Source organism: Amia ocellicauda, chromosome 20 (genome assembly GCF_036373705.1).
Source record: "Amia ocellicauda isolate fAmiCal2 chromosome 20, fAmiCal2.hap1, whole genome shotgun sequence".
Classification (NCBI taxonomy): Eukaryota; Metazoa; Chordata; class Actinopteri; order Amiiformes; family Amiidae; genus Amia; species Amia ocellicauda.
This window is the reverse complement of record NC_089869.1, coordinates 2,019,659-2,046,230: the sequence shown is the minus strand read 5'-3', so window position 1 is coordinate 2,046,230 and position 26,572 is coordinate 2,019,659. Positions and strand designations below refer to the sequence as shown.

The window sequence follows — 26,572 nt, the reverse complement described above, 5'->3', positions numbered from 1 at the left end:
GTAGACTGGTTCCAGACTGTCAATATTGTCAATATTTGTTGAGATTTGTTATTCCTATTCAGACCACGTAATTTGATTTCAGAGAATGCATGACACCATAAAGCTGAGAGACTCAGATTTTATGGGATACCAAATACTCAGTGAACAATACGATGGTGAAGAGTATACTTGATATTAAACAGAAATATAAGTTTTTGGTGCCCTTTTAAGGGTACCAGCTCCATCTGTCAGATTAAGAGGTTAAAAGGAAAAGGTTATGTAATAAATATAATCTCCACAGGGTAAAGAGTTTAAGAGTTTAGTAGATATTGAAAGCACGATCACCACTGGATTGATATTATTATTGTCGCGTCCAAGCAGGCACTAAATTAATAACTGAAATAAACAAAAACTAAGGAGACAAGACAAGAGGATTCCAGGATACTTGCATTATTTTTTTATTTATGTCTTGCCAGTAACAACTGTATAGCATAAGAAATACACTCTTGTTAATTCCCTGCAATGTGTCTGCACTTTACTTTACCATGCTATGCACGTATACAAATAGTGTGAATGATTGTGATCTTTCCCGTCTTTCCCGTTGGCATTCAGCATAAGAGCAATTACTTCCTGTATGTCTGAGGGGTCCTTGGTGAAGATACTGCGAAAGTGCATGTGCATGTTAGATCTAGACAATCATTGAAGCTTCTGTGGTCACATGATAGAAACAAGGCCGGGATGTTTAGGGACGTAGCCTTGGTTTAAAGCCTTCTGTGGTTTAAAATTACATAAAATGCAGATGAGGAAGAACTGTGCTTTGGTTTGATATAAAAAATTACGGCTTAAGGATTTTGTTGCAACTTGCAATTCAGGCTGTAATGTAATACTACTACTAGGCACTAGCCACGCGGAACCCCATGCAATTCCAAGGTTTGCGTGTTGGGAAACCACGCCACTGAGCATAATGAAGCATAGTTGTATACAATGTGCAAGTTACAAGCATGCAGAATAGTTCGGGAGAATAAGCTGCTCTATTACAAGTACAGTCTGACAGATGTGTCTTGAGTAATCACCAGAAGGTCAGGGACCACCCCTGTTGTCCTGACCTCAGTAGTGTGACCTTAGAGGCAAGGGTCGAAAAAGAGCAGTCTCTGGAGGAAGGGGAGCAGAGAGGGAGCAAAGTTAGTCTTCTGGTGCAGGAGGACCGGAGAGGAGTGTAAGAAGAGATGAGGGTCTGAAGGTAATTGGGTGCTGTTTAGTCAAGGTAACGGCAAGTAAGAGTCAAAATCTTGAACTGAATGTCAGTCCAAATTGGGAGCCAGTGAAGGGAGCAGAGTTGTGGAATAGCTTATGCTAATCCAGGCAGAGAGAACACCAGACGAGCAGCAATATATTGGATGAGTTGGACTGGATGTATAGAAGTCTGGCCAGCCAGGAGGGAGTTGCAGTAATCCAGGCAGGAGAGGACTAGGGTCTAGATGAGCAGCTGAGTCTAGTAGTTGGTGAGGAATGGGCAGATTTGGCGTATGTTACTCAGAAAGAATTGGCAGGTGCATGTCAGCATAGAGATGTGCTGTGAGTAGGATAGAGCAGGATCAAGGGTGGCTCCTAGATCCTTAGCAGAAGAAGAGGGGGAGAGTGTGGTAGATTCCAATGGAATATAAATGGAGAGATCAGAAGAAGGTGAGGAGGAGTAGGGAAAGAAGAGGAGATCAGATTTAGAGAGGTTGAGTTTGTGGTGATACAAGTGCATGCTTGAGGAAATAATCAGTCAAGAGAGATGCAAGAGGGGATGAGGGATTCAGAAGAGGGAAAAGACAGGAAGCAAACTGTGATACTCAGATCTTTATCGGGATTCGAACCCATGGCCTTACACTTAGAGGGCAGGCATGTTAGCTTCCTAGCCAAAAAGCTTTTTAAAACATTCAAATTTTAATGCTACCTCGCGAATACCCGAGTTCATGAATGCTGAACTCATGGATGCTGAGGTGCTGGTGTGTTTCAATCTCTCCTCTCCAATTCTGGTTAATGAAAATAGCTCTCCTGTCACCTTCCGGCATTTTGTATGTTATTCCTGTATTATTCATACAGCAGTTCATTAAGATTTGGTGCCCACTATTAAGCGTGATCAGAGTAAGTGTTGTTTGTGTAAATAATAAGAAATGAGAAATATGTTACTTTTTAACAATGTTTAAATAATAAGTAATGAGAAGTGCTGTTACTTTTTAATTCATATATACAAATATTGAATGAGAAGTGTCCTGACATTTGGAAACAGCAAAAGCAATAAGCCTCAAAAGTATAGAAAATGGCTATTATTCCCCACAAACTTTGCTTTTGTGAGCAGGACAGTGGTATTTTGAAATTTACCTATTTCCAATGAGAAAACGGGAAAATGTGTGTCTTTTCGTTCACATAAAGTCAGAAAAAAACAACATATGAATCTAAATTAACATGTATTTATACTAAAGTAATACGAAACTTACTACAAAAGATTTAGAAGTGAGTAGTTTTTCGAGATTTACGATTATACTGTAAATCACTTTCACAAATCAGCCCCCAAACGTAGTCTCCCATCATGTTCTCATTATACTGTCCTTGGTAGCGGCGTTTGAAGTCCAGTATATCCTGGTGGAAGCACTCGCCTTGCTCCTCTTATGCTGACAGATTTATCAAGATGAGCATCAAGGATATGGACTTTGAGGGACATCCTACAGCCCATTTCAATGTTATTGAAAAAATACACTCACCTAAAGGATTATTAGGAACACCATACTAATACTGTGTTTGACCCCCTTTCGCCTTCAGAACTGCCTTAATTCTACGTGGCATTGATTCAACTAGGTGCTGAAAGCATTCTTTAGAAATGTTTGCCCATATTGATAGGATAGCATCTTGCAGTTGATGGAGATTTTTGGGATGCACATCCAGGGCACGAAGCTCCCGTTCCACCACATCCCAAAGATGCTCTATTGGGTTGAGATCTGGTGACTGTGGGGGCCAGTTTAGTACAGTGAACTCATTGTCATGTTCAAGAAACCAATTTGAAATGATTCGACCTTTGTGACATGGTGCATTATCCTGCTGGAAGTAGCCATCAGAGGATGGGTACATGGTGGTCATAAAGGGATGGACATGGTCAGAAACAATGCTCAGGTAGGCCGTGGCATTTAAACGATGCCCAATTGGCACTAAGGGGCCTAAATTGTGCCAAGAAAACATCCCCCACACCATTACACCACCACCACCAGCCTGCACAGTGGTAACAAGGCATGATGGATCCATGTTCTCATTCTGTTTACGCCAAATTCTGACCATCTACCATCTGAATGTCTCAACAGAAATCGAGACTCATCAGACCAGGCAACATTTTTCCAGTCTTCAACTGTCCAATTTTGGTGAGCTTGTGCAAATTGTAGCCTCTTTTTCCTATTTGTAGTGGAGATGAGTGGTACCCGGTGGGGTCTTCTGCTGTTGTAGCCCATCCGCCTCAAGGTTGTACGTGTTGTGGCTTCACAAATGCTTTGCTGCATACCTCGGTTGTAACGAGTGGTTATTTCAGTCAAAGTTGCTCTTCTATCAGCTTGAATCAGTCGGCCCATTCTCCTCTGACCTCTAGCATCAACAAGGCATTTTCGCCCACAGGTCTGCCGCATACTGGATGTTTTTCCCTTTTCACACCATTCTTTGTAAACCCTAGAAATGGTTGTGCGTGAAAATCCCAGTAACTGAGCAGATTGTGAAATACTCAGACCGGCCCGTCTGGCACCAACAACCATGCCACGCTCAAAATTGCTTAAATCACCTTTCTTTCCCATTCAGACATTCAGTTTGGAGTTCAGGAGATTGTCTTGACCAGGACCACACCCCTAAATGCATTGAAGCAACTGCCATGTGATTGGTTGGTTAGATAATTGCATTAATGAGAAATTGAACAAGTGTTCCTAATAATAATTAGGTGAGTGTATATCATATATGAAAAATATTGCGAGAATCTCTTACGCATTAGTCATGGGTGAAATAAATGTATTTTTGTAGGATGGTACAGAGGGGAAAAGAGAGCCTTGAAGTTTGCTATACCAAGAATTTGGTGAAAACCCACTGACCACTCAAGCAATTTCTACTTCTGCATGATGGACCCTTCCAAATGTTGGACTGGCAAGAATACACCTGCTATCACGTATCCAGACCTTCCTTCATCCATCACCCCGGTACCACACTGCCTCCCCGTACCCACTCCTCCGGAGAGAGAGCAGCCGTCTTTAGAAGAGAGCAGCAAGTCATAGAGCGAGGAAGGCGTTGTAGACCCAGATGACAATTTCAGAGGTGGAGCTAAGGAGAGAAACCCGTCACCAACCTTTTTCCAGCTTCTTCACCCGTCAAGATGGGCTCTGCTTCTGCCACAATGTGACCAGTCTGTTCGAGGCAATCAGAATCGCCTGTAACCAGAATGAGTGGTGCCTCTTCATTGACAGCTCATCCAGGAGCCTCAAAGCCAGTACCCGCCTCTTCCCCTGGCTCACTCAGTGCACCTCAAAGAGGATTACAACAGCATCAAGACCTTGCTGGACACCTTGAAGTATGATGAGTACGGCTGGGAGGTCATAGGAGACTTAAAAATGGTGGCATTCCTGATGGGTCTCCAAGGCGGTTTTTCCAAGTTTCCCTGCTATCTTTGCCTTTGGGACAACAGGGACACCAAGGCACACTACCACAGGCGGGACTAGCCACAGTGGACTGAGTTCTCTATGGGGAGGAACAACGTCAAGTGGGAGCCACTGGTGGACCCCCGGAAGGTGCTGATGCCACCACTGTACATCTAATTGGGCCTTATGAAACAATTTGTCAGTGCTCTAGATAAGGAGTCGGCAGCCTTCAAGTACCTTCAAGACTTTTTCCCTAAGCTGTCTGAGGTAAAGGTCAAAGCCGGTGTCTTCGTCAGACCATGGATAAAGAAGATCCTGGAGTGCAATGAATTCCCCAAGAAGCTCACTAGTAAGGAGAAAGCTGCTTGGAACAGCTTTGGCGCAGTGATTCGGGGCTTCCTGGGCAATCCTGGCCGAAAACTATGTGCAGCTGGTTGAGACTGGTGAAGAACTACAGCACAATGGGCTGTAGGATGTCCCTCAAAGTCCATATCCTTGATGCTCATCTTGATAAATTCAAGGAGAACATGGGAGCGTACTTGGAGGAGCAAGGCGAGTGCTTCCACCAGGATATACTGGACTTCAAACACCACTACCAAGGACAGTATAAGGAGAACATGATGGGAGACTATGTTTGGGGGCTGATTCGTGAAAGTGATTTACAGTATAATCATAAATCTTGAAAAACGACTCACTTCAAAATGTTTTGTAGTCATTTTTGTATTACTTTAGTATAAATACATGATAATTTGGATTCATATGTTGTTTTTTTCTGAATTTATGTGAATGAAAAGACACAAAATCGCCCGTTTTCTCATTGGAAATAGGTACATTTCAAAATATCACTGTCCTGGTCACAAAAGCAAAGTTTGTGGGTGAAGAACCCAGTCTTGATGCAAAGATGATAAATGTATTTATTTAACATGCCAGGCCTACAAGGGCCCCAACATGGGAGCTCTCAGCATAGACTCTTTGAACAACAGAAGTATACAGCTTTTATACATTGCAAGACATGTGGGTCTGTGGGCAGGGTTAGTCACAGGTTTCCCTAAAGTGTTGTCTTGAGATCAGGTTTCTGAATGTTTGTGGTGGTCTTCCTGAGGAGGGGGGTGATCATGGAAGCAGGTGTTTTCCTGTTGTGGCATACAAACTGCCCAATCTCACAGTTTTCTTTAACAATGAACAATGAGGTAATCAATCACTATAATGTAACATCTTCAGCCTTGAGAGAAGAACAGAAAACCCCAAACAAACACTAAGCAAACTGGTATCTGTGGGCTATTTATCTGTTTGGGTGTTCCTCTTATCATAATGAACAGAAGTCAAAGTGGAGAGAACAATGTCCAGAGCATATCCTCAGGACGACTGCCTGTTGCTAGCTTGACAAATCTAATTTGCTCAGTCTGCATATTATTATTTCTAATATAAAACATAATACAGTTTATATAAAACATTAATAACGGCCCTTCAGTGGGGAATAATAGCCATTTTCTATACTTTTGAGGCATAAGCAATTGGGAAATAACACTTACTACCCAGGAACAAAAATTGTGTTGCATAGTGTTATTTGAGATGATTAAAGGAAACGGGGGATTATTACTCAGTAAGTGGTTTAATTAAGTAGACTACATGACCACATTTTGCAGGAAGGAATGAAGTGCAGCTCAATACAATTAGTCACATAAAACGCAAGGCCCTAGTAATGAGAAGTGTTTTAAAATTTGGAAACAGAAATAAGGAATATGTAACCATTACTCATTCAATAATGTTTGTTGTGAAATGTGTTGGTGAAAGCAGAGATAGTATAAGAATGAGATTGGAAATTCTGCTATTTTAACATTGGTGGTCTCGTCCCGGCTTGCATGTGGACAGTTTTTCTTCTACAGAATGTAAAAGCTGCTGTTCAGCTAAGTCAATCTAAATACATCTCATTCATACATGATATGTGCCACTATTATTAATATGATTAATGTATCAATCCATCTGATAACTACTTATTACCCGAGTCCAGTCATGCATATTCATGAGCCCACAGCCTTTCAGGTGGCTTTGTAATCAAGCGGGACACGAAATCTGCCTAAATCTAAATCTGAAATAGATACAGGATGTATAAGGATGTATATAGGCTGTGCACAATTAACAATAATACAAATTAAATAGATATAAACAGAACCACTAAGCTATGTATGATCAAGTCTGATCATCCTCAATTATTGTTGTAGCATTGTAGGCAAAAGGTAGGCAGAGGCTCTGTAACTTGGATTCTGTTGGCCGTTGTCTATGCCAAAACTTTGAATGCAAGGCAATGACAACAATTATTGCATAAACTCAATTGGCTCTAGGTTAATTCACACAACAAAATCCAGGACTGTTCTTACCCTTTCCCTCCAAACAGGGTGTAATGATTTCTTATCCCACTGTCTTCCCTGTGTCTGCCAAACGCTAGCATGTACAGCACAACATTAAATGATGCATGTGCATGATTGGTAGACCCCAAGGGGACAGACAGGTATTATTTCGTGCCCACCATAAGAAACTTCACCATCCCACTTGTACCTGACTAGAGATAAAACAACTGCACCTCACTGATTAAGAGAGGCCATGCTTTCTTCCAATCATGCAACAGATACTCATGTATTAAGAAGTAAGAATTTGCAAGCCATTGGTTACTACAGATTCTTCTGCTACTACTAGTAATAGTGATAGCCAATTTGTCATTATAAAGTGCCGCATTAATATATAAGGTAAAATAGTTTATACATATCTGATTTATATTTCTGATACATTAATAATATATTTCAAAGAACGCTGATGCAGTGTTGTCAAAAATGTTCTTAGGTTAGTGTTGTTTCTGATCAAATATGTGGCATAAATCAATAAAATACAACTAATGTCTGTCCCATGTCTGTACCCTTAGGGGCACCAAAGACGTGTGTTTCTGTTTAATATGAAGTGTACTCTTCACCATCGTGTTGTTCGTTGAGTGTTTTGGTATCCCATGAAAGCTGAGACTCTCAGGGTTCTAATGGGCTCACGCATTCTCTGATGTGAAAAAACAAAAAAGAAATCGCCCACCCCACCTCCAAATTCTGGGTTACATGGTGTGAGTTGGAATAACACATCTCAGAAAATATTGACAGCTTTGACATATTCTACAACCAGACAGTTTACTGATCAAAACAAGACTATTCACGTTTTGGTAGAAACAACACACACCAGTACACATCTCAAAAAACTCTCTTTACAGTGTACTATTACTAAACTATTTTATATCATTGGATCTGAACGTCTCTGTGTTTGATAGAACATTAAATATACATTATATTTTTAATTATTAATCATTAATTGGTAGGGTGTTCTGAACAAAACAAGCCTATTTGCAAAGAAATCCAATTTAATTTGAGGGATCTGTTAGCATCTCGGTGGGGTCACCCCCCCTTCTAAATCTATGGTAAGCCAAATTATCATTTAGAGTTATCCTGAAATGCATTTCAATATATATTTAAATATTTTGAGATATCTCTAAATGATTTCAAGATATCTTGAATTGAATTTCTAAAAGCAAGTATCCAACCATTTACAGATAACTAATTAAAGTGATTTTTAAAGATATCTCTTATTGATTTGCAGATATCTTTTAATCATTTAGAGATATCTGCAAATCATTTAAAATATCTGAAAATGTTCCTGTTTATTTAGAGATATCTGCAAACGACTTCCTGTTCATTTAGAGATACAGTGAGGGGAAAATGTATTTGATCCCCTGCTGAGTTTGTACATTTGCCCACTGACAAAGAAATGATCAGTCTATAATTTTAATGGTAGGTGTATTTTAACAGTGAGAGACAGAATAACAACAAAAAAATTCAGAAAAATGCATTTCAAAAAATGCCCTTTGTCCCTTTGATGCGGTGCAGTTGTCCTGTCCCCTTAGCAGAAAAACACCCCCAAAGCATAATGTTTCCACCTCCATGTTTGACGGTGGGGATGGTGTTCTTGGGGTCATAGGCAGCATTCCTCCTCCTCCAAACACGGCGAGTTGAGTTGATGCCAAAGAGCTCGATTTTGGTCTCATCTGACCACAACACTTTCACCCAGTTCTCCTCTGAATCATTCAGATGTTCATTGGCAAACTTCAGATGGGCCTGTACATGTGCTTTCTTGAGCAGGGGGACCTTGTGGGTGCTGCAGGATTTCAGTCCTTCACGGCGTAGTGTGTTACCAATTGTTTTCTTGGTGACTATGGTCCCAGCTGCCTTGGGATCATTAACAAGATCCTCCCGTGTAGTTCTGGGCTGATTCCTCACCGTTCTCATGATCATTGAAACTCCACGAGGTGAGATCTTGCATGGAGCCCCAGACCGAGGGAGTTATTTTGTGTTTCTTCCTGTTGTCACCTTCTCACCAAGCTGCTTGGCGATGGTCTTGTAGCCCATTCCAGCCCTGTGTAGGTCTACAATCTTGTCCCTGACATCCTTGGACAGCTCTTTGGTCTTGGCCATGGTGGAGAGTTTGGAATCTGATTGATTGATTGCTTCTGTGGACAAGTGTCTTTTATACAGGTAACGAGCTGAGATTAGGAGCACTCCCTTTAAGAGAGTGCTCCTAATCTCAGCTCGTTACCTGTATAAAAGACACCTGGGAGCCAGAAATCTTGCTGATTGATAGGGGATCAAATACTTATTTCCCTCATTAACATGCAAATCAATTTATAACTTTTTTGAAATGCGTTTTTCTGGATTTTTGTGTTGTTATTCTGTCTCTCACTGTTAAAATACACCTACCATTAAAATTATAGACTGATCATTTCTTTGTCAGTGGGCAAACGTACAAAATCAGCAGGGGATCAAATACTTTTTTCCCTCACTGTATCATCTCTAAATCATTTTGAGATATCTGCAAATTATTTCCTGTATGTAGCCCAAGATTATCACTTTCTGCTCACTTGTTCATTCATTTCAATATAACTAAATAAGGAAACAGGAAGTGATCATCTCAGCCAGCATATAGGAAGTCATTCGAAGATATCAGTAGCATCGCTGCATAAGAGGAATGTGTAACCATACTGTACAGTCTCATTGTGCAACGGTACAGTCACACTCAGTTGAGTTTTTGGAAACCAATGCTGCTCTGAGGGCAGCGCTGCCCCAAGGGCAGAACACGATGATACTTCTGATTGGATACTTGCCTTCAGAACGCAGCACATATGTCACACATTTGATTGGGTTATTTAATTATTTTTAAGTAAAAAAAATTGGAGAGAGGGAGAGGGGGAGTAATACTGGAATTTGCAAACGTTATCCTAACAGACAGTCGGCTGTATTCTGGACTGCAGCCAGAGGTCTTCCATGGCCAGATTAAACCCTGTGAAAATAATTAGGAAAGTATTGAAATAACACATTAACGTACAAGCATACAGTATTATCATAGGCAGAATGTTTTATTTGAAAAATATTGGGAGAACACAGCCACAATTTACATTTAGATATACAAATGTCTCCTCTGTATTCACTGTGATAATCCGGTACCAAAGACAGTCATTTGAACCATTCTGTTTTATATATAATTATTAGTATTTATTTAGCTAACACCTTTATCCAGGGTGACTGTCTCTGGGGGCAAACACGCAGATCTGCTCTAATAATTATATATAAATCAGAAAAGATCATGGCAATTAACCATGTCAAATATTGCAATCAACTTCTCATATCTAGAAATTGAAGTGTATTTGATTTAAAACAATAATATATATTGTGTTTTTCATCAGTATTTATTACGCATCACTAAGTTTAAAATATTAATAATGTTTTTTTCTGTCAGGTTCCAATCTCGATTCAACTAAAACTTATTTATTAAACTAATTTTTATAATTATTATCAGTATTTTTTATTTTGTGAAGCATTCAGTGTAAATCCAAATCAGCCCACACATTTATGCATTCTGATCAGGATCTGCACAATGATAGTTCATGCATTTGTATCACCATGATCCTGATCAACTTGCCAAACTAGTCATAATCATCCAAATTCAAGTTGCGGACAAGCTAAAATAAAATAAAAATAATGATAATGTTATTTACATAATAACTTTCATAATCATAATTTTAATTTTCACAACTGGTATTTTTTAAGCAATCTTTAATTAAAATAATATTTTATATTTATTCTAAATACACGACTAACTGTAAACCTAATATAACATTATGATTTTTTTAATATAATGATTCAGTTCAATAACAAACTTCACCATTACTTCATTCATTATGGTAGTTAAATTACTTTGTCCAATTATCACTTATGATTATTTAACTTTATTTTCTTAGCATTGGTCACAGATTTAGAAGCTCACTTGTAGGTCACGTAACAGGTTCACTCTATTGATTAACCGATCAAATATTTGAATCGATTGACAGCCCTAGTTTGGACACAACTTAGACATCGCTCACAAACACCCTCATACAGTGGGTTCTCTTTGTCCTGTCAACACACAAATTGGTATTGTTGTTGTCAACATGCCATTGAAGGGATATGTGGAGATTCAGTGAGCTATACATAGAGATGCCTTCTTTAGGCAATGTGAAACATGACTTTGAAAATTGAAACAATACAATACAGTTTCTGCGTGTTATCTTGTTTTATGTGTATTGTGTTACTCCAAGCTATGTTCTGAGTATATATAAAGAAAATTCAAGCAATTTCCTTTCAAATTACACCATCCATATGCATGTGATTGGGCCTCCTTTTAGGAGGAAAGTCCCAATTTTGACTGTCAGCTCAGTTGTAGTTATTGGACACATTTTGAAATCTGTTTAAATAGAACCTTGTCAAGTTGAAATTTGACTGTAGTTTAAGCTCATCACATATTGTGTATGTGGTTTAACAGTGCTGTGTTGTGCAGGAGTGTCCCAGTGGAGTGGTCAATGAGGAAACCTTCAAGATCATCTACTCCCAGTTCTTCCCCCAGGGAGGTGAGTGCTGTCTGTACTCTCTCTATCTCTTTCTCACCCTAAAATCTGTTTCCTAAAAATAATTTATCAATCGGAGGGAATAGATTGCTTGTACCTAGAGAATGGATTATTTTTACTCTTGTATTACTTGTGGATTGAATAATTATTTTAAAGGAGTTGCTTTCCTTTTGCTCCATGGTCCTTGTCCTAATTCTAAACATCAGGAACATGGCGTGGGATAAGAGCAGCAACTTTCTTTATTATTTTAGAATTTTGAACTGGTTTATGAAAACACATTAAGCATGGATTGGTTTAACCAGTTCTCTGTTTGTAGCAGGTTTGTGAATGTCAAGAATATAAATCATTACCATCACCATCAGCCTATATCGATCAAAGAGTGTCTATACTTATTATTATAAATTGTATTAGTCTGTTTATTGTTGTACTGTTTATTGTTGAACTCTGGTCCATATAGGCTGTTTATTGTTGTATCTTTGTATCAGATTTGATCATTTGGGGGTGGGGATAAAAATGTATAGTGCATTAACACTTTTTTTAAATCAAGAGTAACATGGGCCAGTGATTGAAAACCCCTATAAAATCTCATAGGCCAGGACCAGATGAAAAAATCAAGTAGGCTAGATATTTTATTTAGAACTTTTATTTTCTTCTAATCCTTTGTTTCCTGCAGATTCAAGTACATACGCACATTTCCTGTTTGAAGCTTTCGACACCAACAAGAATGGATCTGTCAGTTTTGAGGTAAGACAAATGTATGTGTCCATTGTGAGGCTCACAGCCTTTCCAATTAGGGCTGGGCGGTATACCGTAAAAAACGATATACCGGTATTCATTTACGGACCGGTTTGGACTTTTACTATACCTTCATATCGGTATTTTTAAGTTTTCTATGCGAAATTGAATACTTTACTAATTAGCGTGTCATTCAGTCATAGCATTCAGCTGTCAATAAACTTGATCGCGTTCGCGTATATCACAACTTGCTGCTTGAGACTGCACTGTGTGACGTGAGACGCATCTGATCAATCCGATAGTGTTCATGTAACGCAGATTTCCGCTGATCTGCGCAGATCTGCACGGCTTCTCCAATGGGGTCGGCGTCACGCAGAAACACGCGTCTCTGAATCTCTGTACAGAACTGCACTTCTCAGTGCGGCCTTTGTTTTGGAATGAATGCTGCCTCATTTAGGCAGATCCGCCCAAAATTGGGGGCATCAATTACAAAGTATTAATTATCTGAGAAACGAGAAAGCAGCACATGGTGCTGGAATTGACCAATGGAGAGTATGTTACTGTGTGTGTCATGTGCCATGCAGATCTGCTTTTTTTTACTAGCCAATTCAATAAAACCCTGTCTCAGGCAGGGGAACAGATCAGCTGAAAAGTGTTGGGTTACAGACACTGAGCAGAGTCAGAGGAGGGGGCAAGGCTTATACAATTCAGCTCATAACTCTATAATAGATGCTACTGCTATATACAGTATGTGATACCTATGGATTCAGAACAGCTTCAGCTATGCATGTATGCATGTATTATGTACTTATAATACAGTATATATTATATAAATGGAAAATGTGCAATAATGTAAAAAAATAAATAAACAGAATTAGATTATTTTTTTCCAGCAATGGAAAACAGAAGCTGATCCACTTTGGGCACCCACTCTGCCCAGATTTACCCCTGCCAGCCCCCCTGGGGTGCAACTGGACAAAACAAAGACTCACAGTGCACTGGATCACAGGCAGAACAATAACACACCTTTGCCAATTGTGCCTCTGGACACACCACACCCTCAATATAGCCCTGCTGCTTTGAGCAGGAACTGTGAGCACTGTAAGGTCAGCAGAATATATAACAAGACCCCCTGGCATGCCAGGTGCCCCTCTGCCACTTCCTGGAGAGGCCCAGCTTTGCTCAATGGCATGTCTGAGGGACCTGAATAACTCAGGGTAAATACAATCTCAATGTTCGCCTGCCATTGTTTGCAAAAAAGGTGCATTATTTCAGTGTTATGTATATAGTTTATTGAAAAAACATGCATATTTCAATACCTAAGGCTTTGAAGAGCATGTTCTAAGTGTCAGAACTATTCACTATTACTGTGTGGGGTGTGAAATCAATAATAATAATAAAAAAAGAATTCCGTTTCTTGTTTTTTTTACTTTATTGTACATTGTCCATTGTCTTATAATTACATTATATATGAAAAATGCATTTAGCAGAGGTTCTGAAAAAATAACTATAAAACACTTTGTGGTTCATAAGCAAATGCATACTGTTTATCAGCTAGAATGTAAAAGTGGTAAAAACTGGAAAAATTGGCTCAGTCGTCTGAGAGAATACCGTCATACTGTCATAAATTTGAAAAATACCGTGATACTGTATTTTGGCCATATCGCCCAGCCCTATTTCCAATACATGAACTTTGGTAAAATGTAATGTGAGGATGGTTCAGATTCAGATTGGATTTTTAGTTTTTGTATTAGTGTGTTACATGGTACCAATATTGCAAATGAGATACAGGTCTGTAGTAGGCCTGTAAAACTAAGAAATAAACAAAAATAATGTTGTAGTATTGCACGTGCACTGTGGAAAGGTAAATTCAGAGGAGGCTCTGAAAAGTGATAAGAGATGGCACATTGGTTCTGATGTTCTTTGGTCACTAGTTCCAGCCCTGAAGGGTGTGATGGCAGATAGTAAAGGGAAGGGGAAAGCTAAGCATCCAGCAACAGAAGAGCAGAGAGTAAGAGGGGAGTTATATTGATTGGAGACATGAGGGGGCAAAGTGACAATGAGAGCTTTGTCTGACAAATTCTTCCTGTGTTGCCCTCTGTCAGGATTTTGTCATGGGCCTCTCCATCATTCTCAGGGGCTCCATTAATGACAGGCTCAACTGGGCCTTCAACCTCTACGATCTCAACAAGGACGGCTGCATCACCAAAGAGGTACTGGCACCTACATTGAGTCACACATTGTCATTAAATTCTGTCTCTAGAAATCCCCAGTCCATTTCGTTTTATTGTCCAGTACTAAGTCACCAATTTCTAAAGTTGGCAAACATATCTTACTAATTAACCAATCAATCAGTTAAGTCACTTGTTCAATTAAAGGAACTCTGGTCCATATAGGCCGAATGATATTCAGGTGTTTCTTCCTTCTACACTTAATAATAAAAAAATAAAAATAAAGTATATATATATATATATATATATATATATATATATATATATATATATATATATATATATATATAATTGATGGTTGAAAGGTTTCTTATCAATCCTACTGGAACAAGACTCTCCAGAACCAGGGTAATACATTCTCTTAAAACTATTATATAAATTAATGTCTGCAACTGGGAGAGCCTGAATCCATCTTGCCTTATGGGCATCTTTAATTGGTAGCTAAAAATAAAGTTATTCTTGACCAGTTAAGCCAGGTGTCAGACTCCAATCCTGTGTCTTCTGTTTTTTGTTCCAGCCAAGCTATTGGCTTCTTAATTGGTCTAATTAAATGATTAACTGCACAAATGTAACACTCTGCTTCAGATTCTGAAATATTCTGTGGGTTCAATATATTGAGTAATAAACATATTGTAAGTTAGTAATTCTAAAACTAAAAAGTTACAGTCTTAGACTAGCCTACCTGACAAAATAATTACATTCATTGAATACATGAGAGCTTGTGTTGGAACAGAAATCAGTTAAGTCAATAATTATTATATAATATTAAAAAATGAAAACTCTGTAGCTTTACAGTACTAAGCTTGGAGACTCCTTCTCCAAAGTAGTTTTTCCTGAACCCAGATTAAGGTCAACCCATGTCCCAGCTGATATTTCAGTTACTCAGCAAAATCCAATAGTTATGACCTTAAGTAATTTAACAGCTGCCAATAATTATAGGCAGTGCCGTGCACAGACATTTTAGGGGGCAGGGGCTAAAGCCAAAAAAAGGGCACCCTGCTGAAATGCATTCCGGTGGGGGGGAGCTGCTGAAGTGCGGCCCGGGGGGGGGGGGGCGGAGAATCATCTGTAGTGCAGTCCGGGTGGGGGGAAGCTGCCGAAGTGCGTTCCAGGTGAGGGGCATATATTTTGTAAATACTTCAAATATGTATTTCCACAAGTATTTGATATTCTGTATTTTCAGTTATTTGTATTTCAATTTATGGGTTGTATTTGAAAATACAATAATTTGTATTACAACAAACTCAGCACAACACCAAATATGGTATACAGTTACCAACACATCAAGAAAGTTGAAAGTAAATGTTGAGTTGCAGACGTCTCTACCTTCTTTGTCATGTTATGGCCAAATTTGTGTTGTAGTAACAGTATGATTATTAGCACTGACTATGTGCACAAGGTACATATTTTTCCGGCGGTACATGCAGTAGCTCAGCTTTGAATAACAAACCTGCACAATAGGCCTTAAAATGTTTTAATGAAAATATTCAGATAGCCATTCACATCAATAAATGTTGCATTATTACACTTTAAAAACATGAGGTCATAAATCAGCAGCGGTCTGGCCTGAAGACAAGCCCACCTATGCTTAAAAGTTACTCCACAGCTGCAGAAGATGCTTTAATATGCATGTATTCCACAGCAGTTTTGTTGTGAGTTGGATAAAGCCCAGCTTTTGTCTTCTAGAACTGAGGGTCAGAAAATGGTAGAAGATGAGGAGTACCTCTCCACACCTCAGCTTCTTTGTTAATGGTTAGAGATTCCTTAGGATCTCTGCATGGCTGATCCATGTAGCCAAAACATTTATCCAGAGGGCTTCCAGGAGGTTGACTGGATGACAAACTGGGTGTTTCAACCTCAGCAGTGGTTGTTTCTGCTCTGAAGGCAGAACTTTCAGTAGCAGTACACCATGCCAACTTGAAGCATAAATCTAGGATGGAGACAATTTGGCGCTTAGCAGTTGCTTCCTTGAGGCTTTTCACCAGTTAACCAATATATTTAAAAGAACAGTGGCCAAGGGGATTCAAACACCCCCTGATACATTATCTAACTGTCTCACATTTGACCCCTGTGCACAATATGTGGCAATCTCAAGGATTGTCTACAGCTTCACTGAGGATGCACTTTAATGCTGAGATAGTTTGGAGACAGGCAGTGTGTCCACCTTGTCTTCACCTGCCTTGATAACTGACCTGACCATTTTCAGATTAGAATTCCATCATATGGCACTGGCAGGTTGCAGATAATTTTTCCCCTCAAAGAGATCTTGGGCAACAGCTGACATGGGATAGTGAGAAACAATGTTTGAACTCTTGAGATTGCCTTGTTGAGATTATCAGCAGCTTTATTGATGAGCTGCAGTGTATGAGAAAAGTACCTCTCATGGTGAGGAATGTAAACATTATCTAGATCAGTTGAACTCACAGGATGCTCTTCCTCTTCTTCATCATGGTTCTCTTCACTGGCTCATCTTCAAAATGAGCAAAGGCAGCAATCATGTTACTTGCATTTTTTGTGACCACAGTGTTTACTTTGATGTGCTACTGCTGAATAATTTTATATTTTGGCTGAATAGCGACTGTTGAATAGCAGTCTGAGTTAACTGTGTTATCGTTGGCAATTCCTTTACAAATGTGGGGTTACTAGGCAATCCAGGTTCAATGTGCAGTGCTCACAAGCCACCACATCCTCCTACTATTAGGCTAGAGCGCGAGCTATGTACAAACAAAAGTGAGTAGTGCTGGTTTATTCCGTGGTATCAGTTGTTACCAGCTAGCAAGCCGAGGTGAAAAGTAAAGGGACCAGGTAGCTATCCAACTACTGTAGGATTTAGCTTGAAAACACTTTCTATACTGTATGTTATGAATGAGACATTGATTCTATATAGATCTATATTGTTTTCCTTGCAAAGTTAATGAACAGCGCAAAAGCTTGTTGAACATTAGTTGTTCAAACGAAAGTGTCGCCAATCGTATAGCTTGTAGCTAATGATACTGTATGAAGGAGCGCTGTCCCGTGCTTTTCCGTCTGCACTTGTTTAATAATGCTAAATGCATACAGCTTGCACAACTGAAGGACCAAATTGTGGACCAAATTGTGAAATAATACTCCGTTTTTGTTTTCCATTTTAATACTGACTTTGCAGTGGTCATTAAGCACTAGTTAGTTACAGTTCAATATTAATTAATGTATTTAGATTGTACTAAAAGCTATAAGTGACTTTTTACTTTGGGCTTTGGTTAGTGGGAATTAGTTATTTTTCTAGTTATTATTGTCTTTATATTATTATACTAAACATGTCTTACTATCTATTTGTTGTCTAGATTTCACTTTATATCAACATTTAGACCAAGTGGAAAAGCTAGAATACAAATTCATCATTGCACACAAACTAAAAATTCTACTCTTGATTTCTTGTCACACTAAATAAAAAATAGAGCTAAACTGACTTCCCTATGGGTCAAAAAGTCAGAGATGACCTTCTGAGAACTGTTGAACTGTCTCCCAGGGGGCATGCCCTCGGGCCCCCCTACAACAATCAGTGCACCTGTAGGGAATCCTGTAGGAAACACTGGTGCCAGACATGGAGCTTGGATCCAAACTTTCACAGAACATCTTGAATGATGTACTCTGCAACAGATTAATGGGCAACATGTTTTCCGAAATTACACTGGCCAAACTATTGGTGCTCCCCAGTAGCTGAGGGTGTGTAGCACTGTATTTCTTGTGAGAAGATAATAGCTTCAGAAGGGCAAGGAAAGTATATACACTCTGAAAAGATTAAGGAAACAAGCCAACTCAAAAAAGGCAACAATTCAGCTTCACATTGTATACACTTTAATACAATGCAGGAAGTTTTGGCACCACCTTGATCAGTTATCATAATCTCAATTTCTCCCAAATAGAGCATCCCTTCAAAAAGTGCAGAAACTGTATGGGAAGGGGGAGTTCTGCATGGTTTGAGGTGTTTTTATTTCTAGTGTCTTCCCTCAGTATTTAATTCTAGATGGGAAGAAACATGTCGCTTTGACATTTCCCTCAAAATCTTCAGGCACGATGAAGTGTTGTACAATCTTGGATTTTACAGGTGCCATTTCACATGCAGGGGTGATGACAGATTCTCAGAAAATTGAGAATATCAAATACTAGTAAAAATACATAATTTAAGTATTTGCAAATACTTCTGAATACTTTTACAAAGTTTTTGCAAATAGTCAATTAGTAATTACCAAACAAGATACAATTTGTAATTTTTCAAATACAAAATTGAAACGGTATTTGATGTAATTAAAAATACAGAAATATAAATAAATAGTGCTATTTGACCCAGGTCTACCCGTGCAAGTAGTGTAGCTGAGCTGTAGAAGAAATCCTTTTCCTGTGACTCAAAAAGTGTTTGGTGCTTTGCAGGAGATGATGGACATAATGAAGTCTATCTATGACATGATGGGGAAGTACACCTACCCTACCATGCAGGATGATGCTCCCAGGGAACATGTGGAGAACTTCTTCCAGGTGACTCTTCTCACCACTCCCGGCATAGGCCAAGGGTAACCATCTGGACCTAAAATCGTTGGACAATGTGAGATGGGACAGGAATTTAAAGAATAAATTATAGAGTAGATTGAATATTACACTTTTGCTAAATTGATACTGTTGCTTAATCACTGTGACTGGCATTTCTGCTGTCCATGACCATGTTCTTTTACATATAAACAACTTAGTTTTGAGAGAGTCTGTTCACATTAGGCCAATTTAATATTACAGTATAAATAATACATTTAAATATAAATGATATATATAGATAACTACAAATAATACCTAAGTAATTCAAATCAAGAATCTAAACCAAACATATTCAAGATTGCATTATGCTTTGCAATTATTTATCATAGGTTTAATATTCGGTTTACTTATTAATTTGTTTCAGGTTTAGGGCAAAAACAAAAGTCTTTGTTGTCTCATAGTGTCCTGTGATTATGGGGCCAGGTGTTCATTCTACATCCAACTCTGTGCTCTCATCGCTGAGTGGATGAGTTTATCATTCAATCTTAAGGTCTCCTGGGTTAATGCACTCCTGAGAAGATTTCACTAAATAGACTCCTTCTCTTGGCCCTTGGATTACATTGCTGAGAGTGTTGCATTTGTGTAGGTAGACTGTGGCAGTACCTGTCAGGATTTTGAATAATGGAAAGATGTTTCTGTCAGCTGTTCTCCCCTGTTCAAAACTAAGGAATCAAGGATCTTAGAACTAAATAAAGTGTTTTATAACTAGCAGACCGTAGCTTTCTTATATTATTTGTTATGGTACCAAAACATAATGGGAAAGGCCACAACCAACACCTCTAGAACAGGGTAGATATACTTCATTAATCAATTTCAATAAACATATTATCCATATAAACATCACATTGCCCATTCCACACATATCCACAACAGAGAAAAACAATAAAAATAGCACTCCCACACCCATCCCCCACACCCCACACACCACCTAAAATCTCAGTTAAACAGTTTAAAGAACCCCACCCCACACACATACACTTCAGACACAAATTACAACAAAAGCAGATATTTCAAAATCCTTCCCACCTCCACCCCTCAGACAGATAGAAAATAGATATAGATAGATACAGTATAGCATTACATAATTAATTCAGTCAAGCAAAATAAAATTAATTAAGTCATGAACTGTTCATTGCTGAATTGTTTGTATTTCTTCCCCTGCCTTAAAGATTACTTAACTGTCTATTTTGTTTTTTAGAAAATGGACCAAAACAATGATGGAGTTGTGACTATTGAAGAGTTTATTGAATCATGCCAAAAGGTAGATTTTTTTTTTCAGAGTCTTTACAGAGTAAAGGTAGTTCAATTGAAAGTAGTATATACATAAAACATATATAAATAATTGTTTACTTGTCATATTTTAATAATACGATAAAATTGTTTACAAAGGACTTTATTTTATCATTGTACATGCACCTGTTATTTTAGAGGCTATTGTAACTCTTCCTGAACACACTGAATGCATCATAAAGTGACCTTTTGATCTCAACATCAATACATAAAATAATGATAATATTAATAATAACTGAGATTATCAGGGCTGAGTGGTTGTATCTGTGCTAGAGGTCACTAGGTCACTTCCTATGACAGTAAGAGCCTCTGAAATGAGATGTATGTAAAAGTATCAAATTATTTGTGGATCCTGATAAGCATTTAGTATTATATTGACAGGTTTGTATGAATCTCACCCTTCAGGGAAGTACAAGTCTGTTCTTGTTCCTCACTGTCTGCATTCTTTCCCTCTCCTCAGGATGAGAACATCATGAGGTCCATGCAGCTGTTTGACAATGTGATTTAGGATGGTTTGCAGAAGAGACAGTGGGGGGGTGGGGGGGTGGGAGAGGATGTCGAGCCCTGTTGTGTGCAGTCTGGACTCTCATCTGGTCCCCTGGCAGCCTTTCCTGTTACTGATGAAAAGGGGTATGGGGAATTCTTGTTTCTGTTTTCATTTAACCCACACATGCGCAGGGGCAACAGAAGCTAAGAAGAGAGGGAGAGAATTTTTTTTTTAAATTTATATAAAGTCTTTTCTTTGGTTGGACTCCACCAGAAACTTTTCCAGTCTATTCAAAAGCCCTAAAAGAAGAATTGTGAGGGTGGAGAGAAGAGAGTGAGCATCTCTAAGCAACTAGAATATAACTTGATTACGCTGTTGGTGACAATAACTGATTTCTTTTAACTTTTTTTTTAAACAAATAGCATGACAACACTAATCTACACTCTTAAGTATCTTATAAAAAAACACTGCAAAGCCTGCCTCTGTTTTAATCTATGGGTGCTTTTGTCTGGCTACCTTTATTCCGCTCCAGTTATATTTACCATTTTCTCTGATTCCCACATTTCCGCTCTCCTACAGACAGCCTTGTTACTGCAGCCAATACAACATGTGCATCTGTGTTGTGACATTCCATATCACTCCGACTAAAATCTACAAGTCTGATACAATCATTGCTGGTTAAGAAATACATTTAGCAAAATAAGCAATATAAGCCAGTCACCTGAACATATTTGGCACAAAATGTTTGGTTGCTCTCTGCATTGAAGAGATTCTATCATAGCATCAAACATTTGCCTCCACTGTGGAGGCAAATGTGGAGTGATTTATTTTTCTTTCTCATCTAGAAAAAACTAAACAGTATCATTAAATAGCATTGGTACACAATCTCTGAACAAACTTATTTTGAAATAGTAAGTAGGGTCAACCTGATTTATGCCATTGAGTTAGTCTGAACTATAAATAAGATGCTGCAATACCCAGTACACATGAAGAACCAAATCCATGTTAAATGGCTTTCTGAACATCCTGCAGAGTTCCAATGAAGTCAGAACATCCCAGTTATCCATTCCCATTTGCAAAGATACTTCTCGGCTATAACCTTTCAATATCATAGCCATGTCAGGTGGTAGAAGTAGGTAAATGTGCTGTTTGTGATTGTAGTTTGGAGAGCTGGGATGTTAGAGCCTGGCATTCACAAGAACAGGAGCTTGTGATCTCCATCCAAGCTTTAGCTGGGTATGGCCACAGGTCACATCAAAGTGACTTCAGCTCATACATACATACAGGCTTTTATATCCAGGCACTCTGTAATATAGGGCACTATCCAGAATTCATGGTATAATCAGAGATACAGAACCTGGGTTACTTTACTTAAACTATTGTGACAGCAACAGCAATAGATACCTCAGTTGTCCCATGTTGAGCACTGGAAATAGGAAAGGAGAATATTGAGAAATTAAGGATTCAGGTATTAACCATTTGACAATAGCAGCAATTAAAAAACAATGTTGCTTTAGCTTTGAAATGTTGGATTTAACTTGCTCAACTGGCAAAAGCCTCTGCACAGAGCACAGGTTAGGGGCAATAGTCCAGTGCTAGTTACAATCTGGGATGTCCTAATAAACATATAAAAGTTTACAAACAAGAGGAAGCCATTTGACTGATTGTGCTCGTTTGGTGTCCTTTAATAACGAAGTGATCTAAGGATCACATCTAGTCAATTTTTGAATGTTCCCAAATTGTCGGCTTCAACCTCATCGAGTTTGTTCCAGATTATAACAACTCTCTGTGTGAAGTAATAGTTGACTATGATATGAATTCCTCATGGGTCAACTTCTAATTGACTAAGCACTGCTGTAAATCAGCCAGGGTGTCCTTGGCTTGCCTTATAAAAATAACCCCTGTGTCTTACTGGGTGCTAGTGAGCTCCATGGTGTTATCAATGAGAGCTACATCAGTCCTTCCTACAATGCTCTAGCTCTGCTCTTTGCGCTGTGAAACTTGCAGCATGAACAGGAGTAGATGGCCTAACAGCAACATGTTTTTGAGGATGCATGTGTGTGCACATACACGTGTCTACATCTCTTCTGTGTCAATATAAATGTCGTAGCAGAGAATCAAGTTATTCACAGTTAATTATTCCAATTGGGGGCGGGGGGGTCAAAGTGATTTAAATATTTCAATGTATGTTTATATATATATATATATATATATGTATATATATACACTGATCAGCCATAACATTATGACCACTGACAGGTGAAGTGAATAACACTGATAATCTCGTTATCATGGCACCTGTCAGTGGGTGGGATATATTAGGCAGCAAGTGAACATTTTGTCCTCAAAGTTGATGTGTTAAAAGCAGAAAAAATGGGCAAGCGTAAGGATCTGAGCAACCTTCACAAGGGCCAAACTGTGATGGCTAGACGACTGGGTCAGAGCATCTCCAAAACTGCAGCTCTTGTGGGGTGTTCCTGGTCTGCAGTGGTCAGTACCTATCAAAAGTGGTCCAAGGAAGGAAAAGCGTTCAACCGGTGACAGGGTCATGGGCGGCCAAGGCTCACTGATGCACGTGGGGAGCGAAGGCTGGCCCGTGTGGTCCGATCCAACAGACGGACCTACACAATATTAGGCAGGTGGTCATAATGTTATGGCTGATTGGTGTATATGTGTGTATATATATATATATATATATATATATATACACAATACTGAATTCAATCATGTCTGAATCAACATACAACACTGGTTATGTTTTAAAGGGCAGTTTGTTAAAGCATTATTAGCATTACAGCTGAAGACAGAGTGAGTTGGTATCAGGTTTATACTCCCGTAAATGAGAAAAGATAGTTTACTCCTGAAGTGCTCAAGCAATAATCCAGTCACTTTGAACTGAAACCCATTCATTTATTTGTCTTTATTTTTATGAACATGTCTCTGTGTTCTTCGCGATTCAGTGCTGCAGACCCACTGACTTGGTGCTGTAACTTGAAGCAAAGTGTAAACCCATAAAGCAGGGAAGATGCTTTGTGACAGGAACTCACCCATGTCTTAAGTGGACTCCACATGTATTTGGCATCAAAAGTGTGGTTGTAGAGGCCAAAGCAGGAGTTTTATGTGGTGTACTGTTCAAAACGTTTCCAAGAGGTGAAAAATGCAATGCCAGAGTAAGGCAAAGGTGAAAGAATATCAATGGTGAACTCAGGGTTGAGTCATCCAAGGCCCCTTGTAAGCATGTCTGGAGTATAAATGCCTTTGTATAATATGTTACCAAAATTATCAAGTCAAAATAAAATAAAAATACAAAGTTCTTAGTCTAATACATCTATTTAAGGATCTGTTCACAATAAAACTACAGGACTTCATCACCAATATGGTTTGCAGTGCGGGGCAGCAAGTTTTAAAATATTACCAATAAGAAGATTGTATGCACAATGTATAGCTCATTGTGATGTCATTAGATCCAATATACAAGGGAATCCTGGTATTCGAACAAACATTCTATGTGATAATGTAGTTTTTTGTGGGAAAACATGAACAGAAAAGCCAGGTGGAACTGCTGTGAAAAGTTTTTGGAGGGTGCTTGCTTGCTTTGTTTGTTTTTTCAAGATTGCTTGCCTTTGTTTGTATAGACTATATGGAAAGGCTGGGCCCATGGAAATTATATGGCAAAATGGCAACCTTCATGAAAATGTGTTTATTTCTAAATATCTTAATGTTATCTTAATTTAAAGGTTAATTGGTTAAAGGTTAATGAACAGCATTCACATGTATGAAGGATGGTCCGTTTCATTAATAAGTATTAATTATCCTTATTGAACACCCATTCATCAAGGAAGTACTAGTAAATATTCCAGCTAATTAAAGAAAAGTACTACCCTTCGTATATGAATATATATTATGTATGTATGTATTTATTTATTTATTAATTTTTTAAGGATAATACATTAATTCTGATTTATGTTAACTTATTTTTCTTTGGTCTTGTTCTGAATGCTTCCTTGCCGTAGCCAACTTCCAATGCTGACCACAGCAGTCCCTGTCTATAGTCGCATGAACTGTATCTATAACAATGAAAATGAATAACCCATTGTACTTAACCTGTGGCTAGTCTAGTCTCTAGTTGGCTAGTCTTTACTGGCTGCTTTGCATTTCCAACATGTATATTTTGTACAGAAACTAAACAATAAAAATCACAGTTGCTATGCACCATTGTGGACTGTCTCCATTATTAATATACATGAATGGCAGTATTTAATTATTTTATTTATTTAGGTTTTGACAAGTGAAGGGAGTAGGCTTAGTACTGGGTGGTGGTGTGGAGTAAAGCCCTGCACGGGACTCAAATCTAGGCCCTAGTCCGGCCCTGGCAAGAGACGCTCAGGCCCCAGCCCGGCCCTTGTCCGACAGCTCATCACAATCTCGGCCCGAGTCCGACTGGAGCCCGTGTTTTTTTTTTTTTTTTTTTTTCTTCTTCATTACACAGCCTATACTACTGTTGCAGCCATTAAAATAATTCAGTTTTGTATTTAATGGCAAAGTAGTTATTTATTTTTCGTTTATTTATTAAGTTAATTTAGAAAAATGTTTGGAGCATTTTTTGTTTGTTAAATTAAAGTTTTAGTTTTTTAAAGTGACAACCAAGCGGCCAGCGGCCGAATTTAGCCTCTCAAATCAACACTTGACTTGCCTACAATAAACTCCATAGATATAAAACACTTCAAGCATATCACACAATGTTAGTTTAAATGTTTATCACCACCACAGTAAGAAGGCATTTTTGACAAGCTGACCAGGTTGCTCTGCTGCTCGCAAAGGCGTGTGGAAAAATAAACGAACATGATGTACGATCTAAACAAATACAATAAAACACGCAGGTTATCTGACCTCAAAAATCAATGCGTCACCACAGAACATGGGCATTCTGATTTCCAATAGTTTCCAACAGTTAGACTAATGAAAATAAAGTCCAATCAAACGAAAAACAAGACAGCCTCCTAGTCTTAACATGGCTACAGCCAGAAGAACAGTCTCTTACAGAGCATTGTGGAGAACAAGCACAGCATCCACAGTGGAGGTTTCAGTCCAGTCATGTTTCTTCTCTAACTCTTCCAGCTGTGCTGAAGACACGCTGCTGCTGCTGCTGCCGCTGGCGGGGACACTAACACCGGGCGAGCCGGTCTGCGCAGGCGCGGTAGCTCTCGTGTTGTCCGTGGGAAACCTGTGTGCGTGTGTGTGCGTGAGCAGACTGTGTCATGCGTGTCAGTGTGATAGGTTATAAATCGTCTTTCTGCCTTTGTTTTACCATCATCAACTTCTCATAGTTTCTTTTAATTAATTAATGTCTAAAATATAAAAAGGAGGAGGAGCCTAAAACAGGCCCGATGCCCGGCCCGCATGTGAACTATGACGTGAAAATTGGCCCGAAGCCCGCCCTGAGGGGTGTAAATAAGTCGGGGCCTGTCGGGCTCGGGCTGAAATGCAGGGCTCTAGTGTGGAGTGGTGGTTAGGCTCATGACTCTAGAGTGAAGGGTTGCTCTGGATAAGGGTGTCTGCTAAGAAATCTAATGATAATAATAATAGTGCACTGCTGGAGCTGAGGTCATGGAGCTGCTCCACTCTCCCCCTTCCAATAAACTTGCCCAGATATTAAGGTATAGTTGTGTGTCAG

The 26,572-nt window shown here is 38.9% G+C and overlaps 1 protein-coding gene across 1 annotated transcript in view; it reads left to right on the top strand.

Moving 5' to 3' along the window:
• Window positions 1–20,948, top strand: part of LOC136715787 (Kv channel-interacting protein 2) — a 116,333-nt gene extending 95,385 nt beyond the window's left edge. The window contains exons 3-8 of the mRNA XM_066693168.1: window positions 11,523–11,592; window positions 12,263–12,333; window positions 14,430–14,537; window positions 18,966–19,070; window positions 20,320–20,382; window positions 20,872–20,948. Coding sequence (XP_066549265.1) covers window positions 11,523–11,592; window positions 12,263–12,333; window positions 14,430–14,537; window positions 18,966–19,070; window positions 20,320–20,382; window positions 20,872–20,919 — 465 coding nt within the window. The 3' untranslated portion in view covers window positions 20,920–20,948. The remainder of the gene's footprint in view (window positions 1–11,522; window positions 11,593–12,262; window positions 12,334–14,429; window positions 14,538–18,965; window positions 19,071–20,319; window positions 20,383–20,871) is intronic.
• The last annotated feature ends 5,624 nt before the right edge of the window (window positions 20,949–26,572 follow it).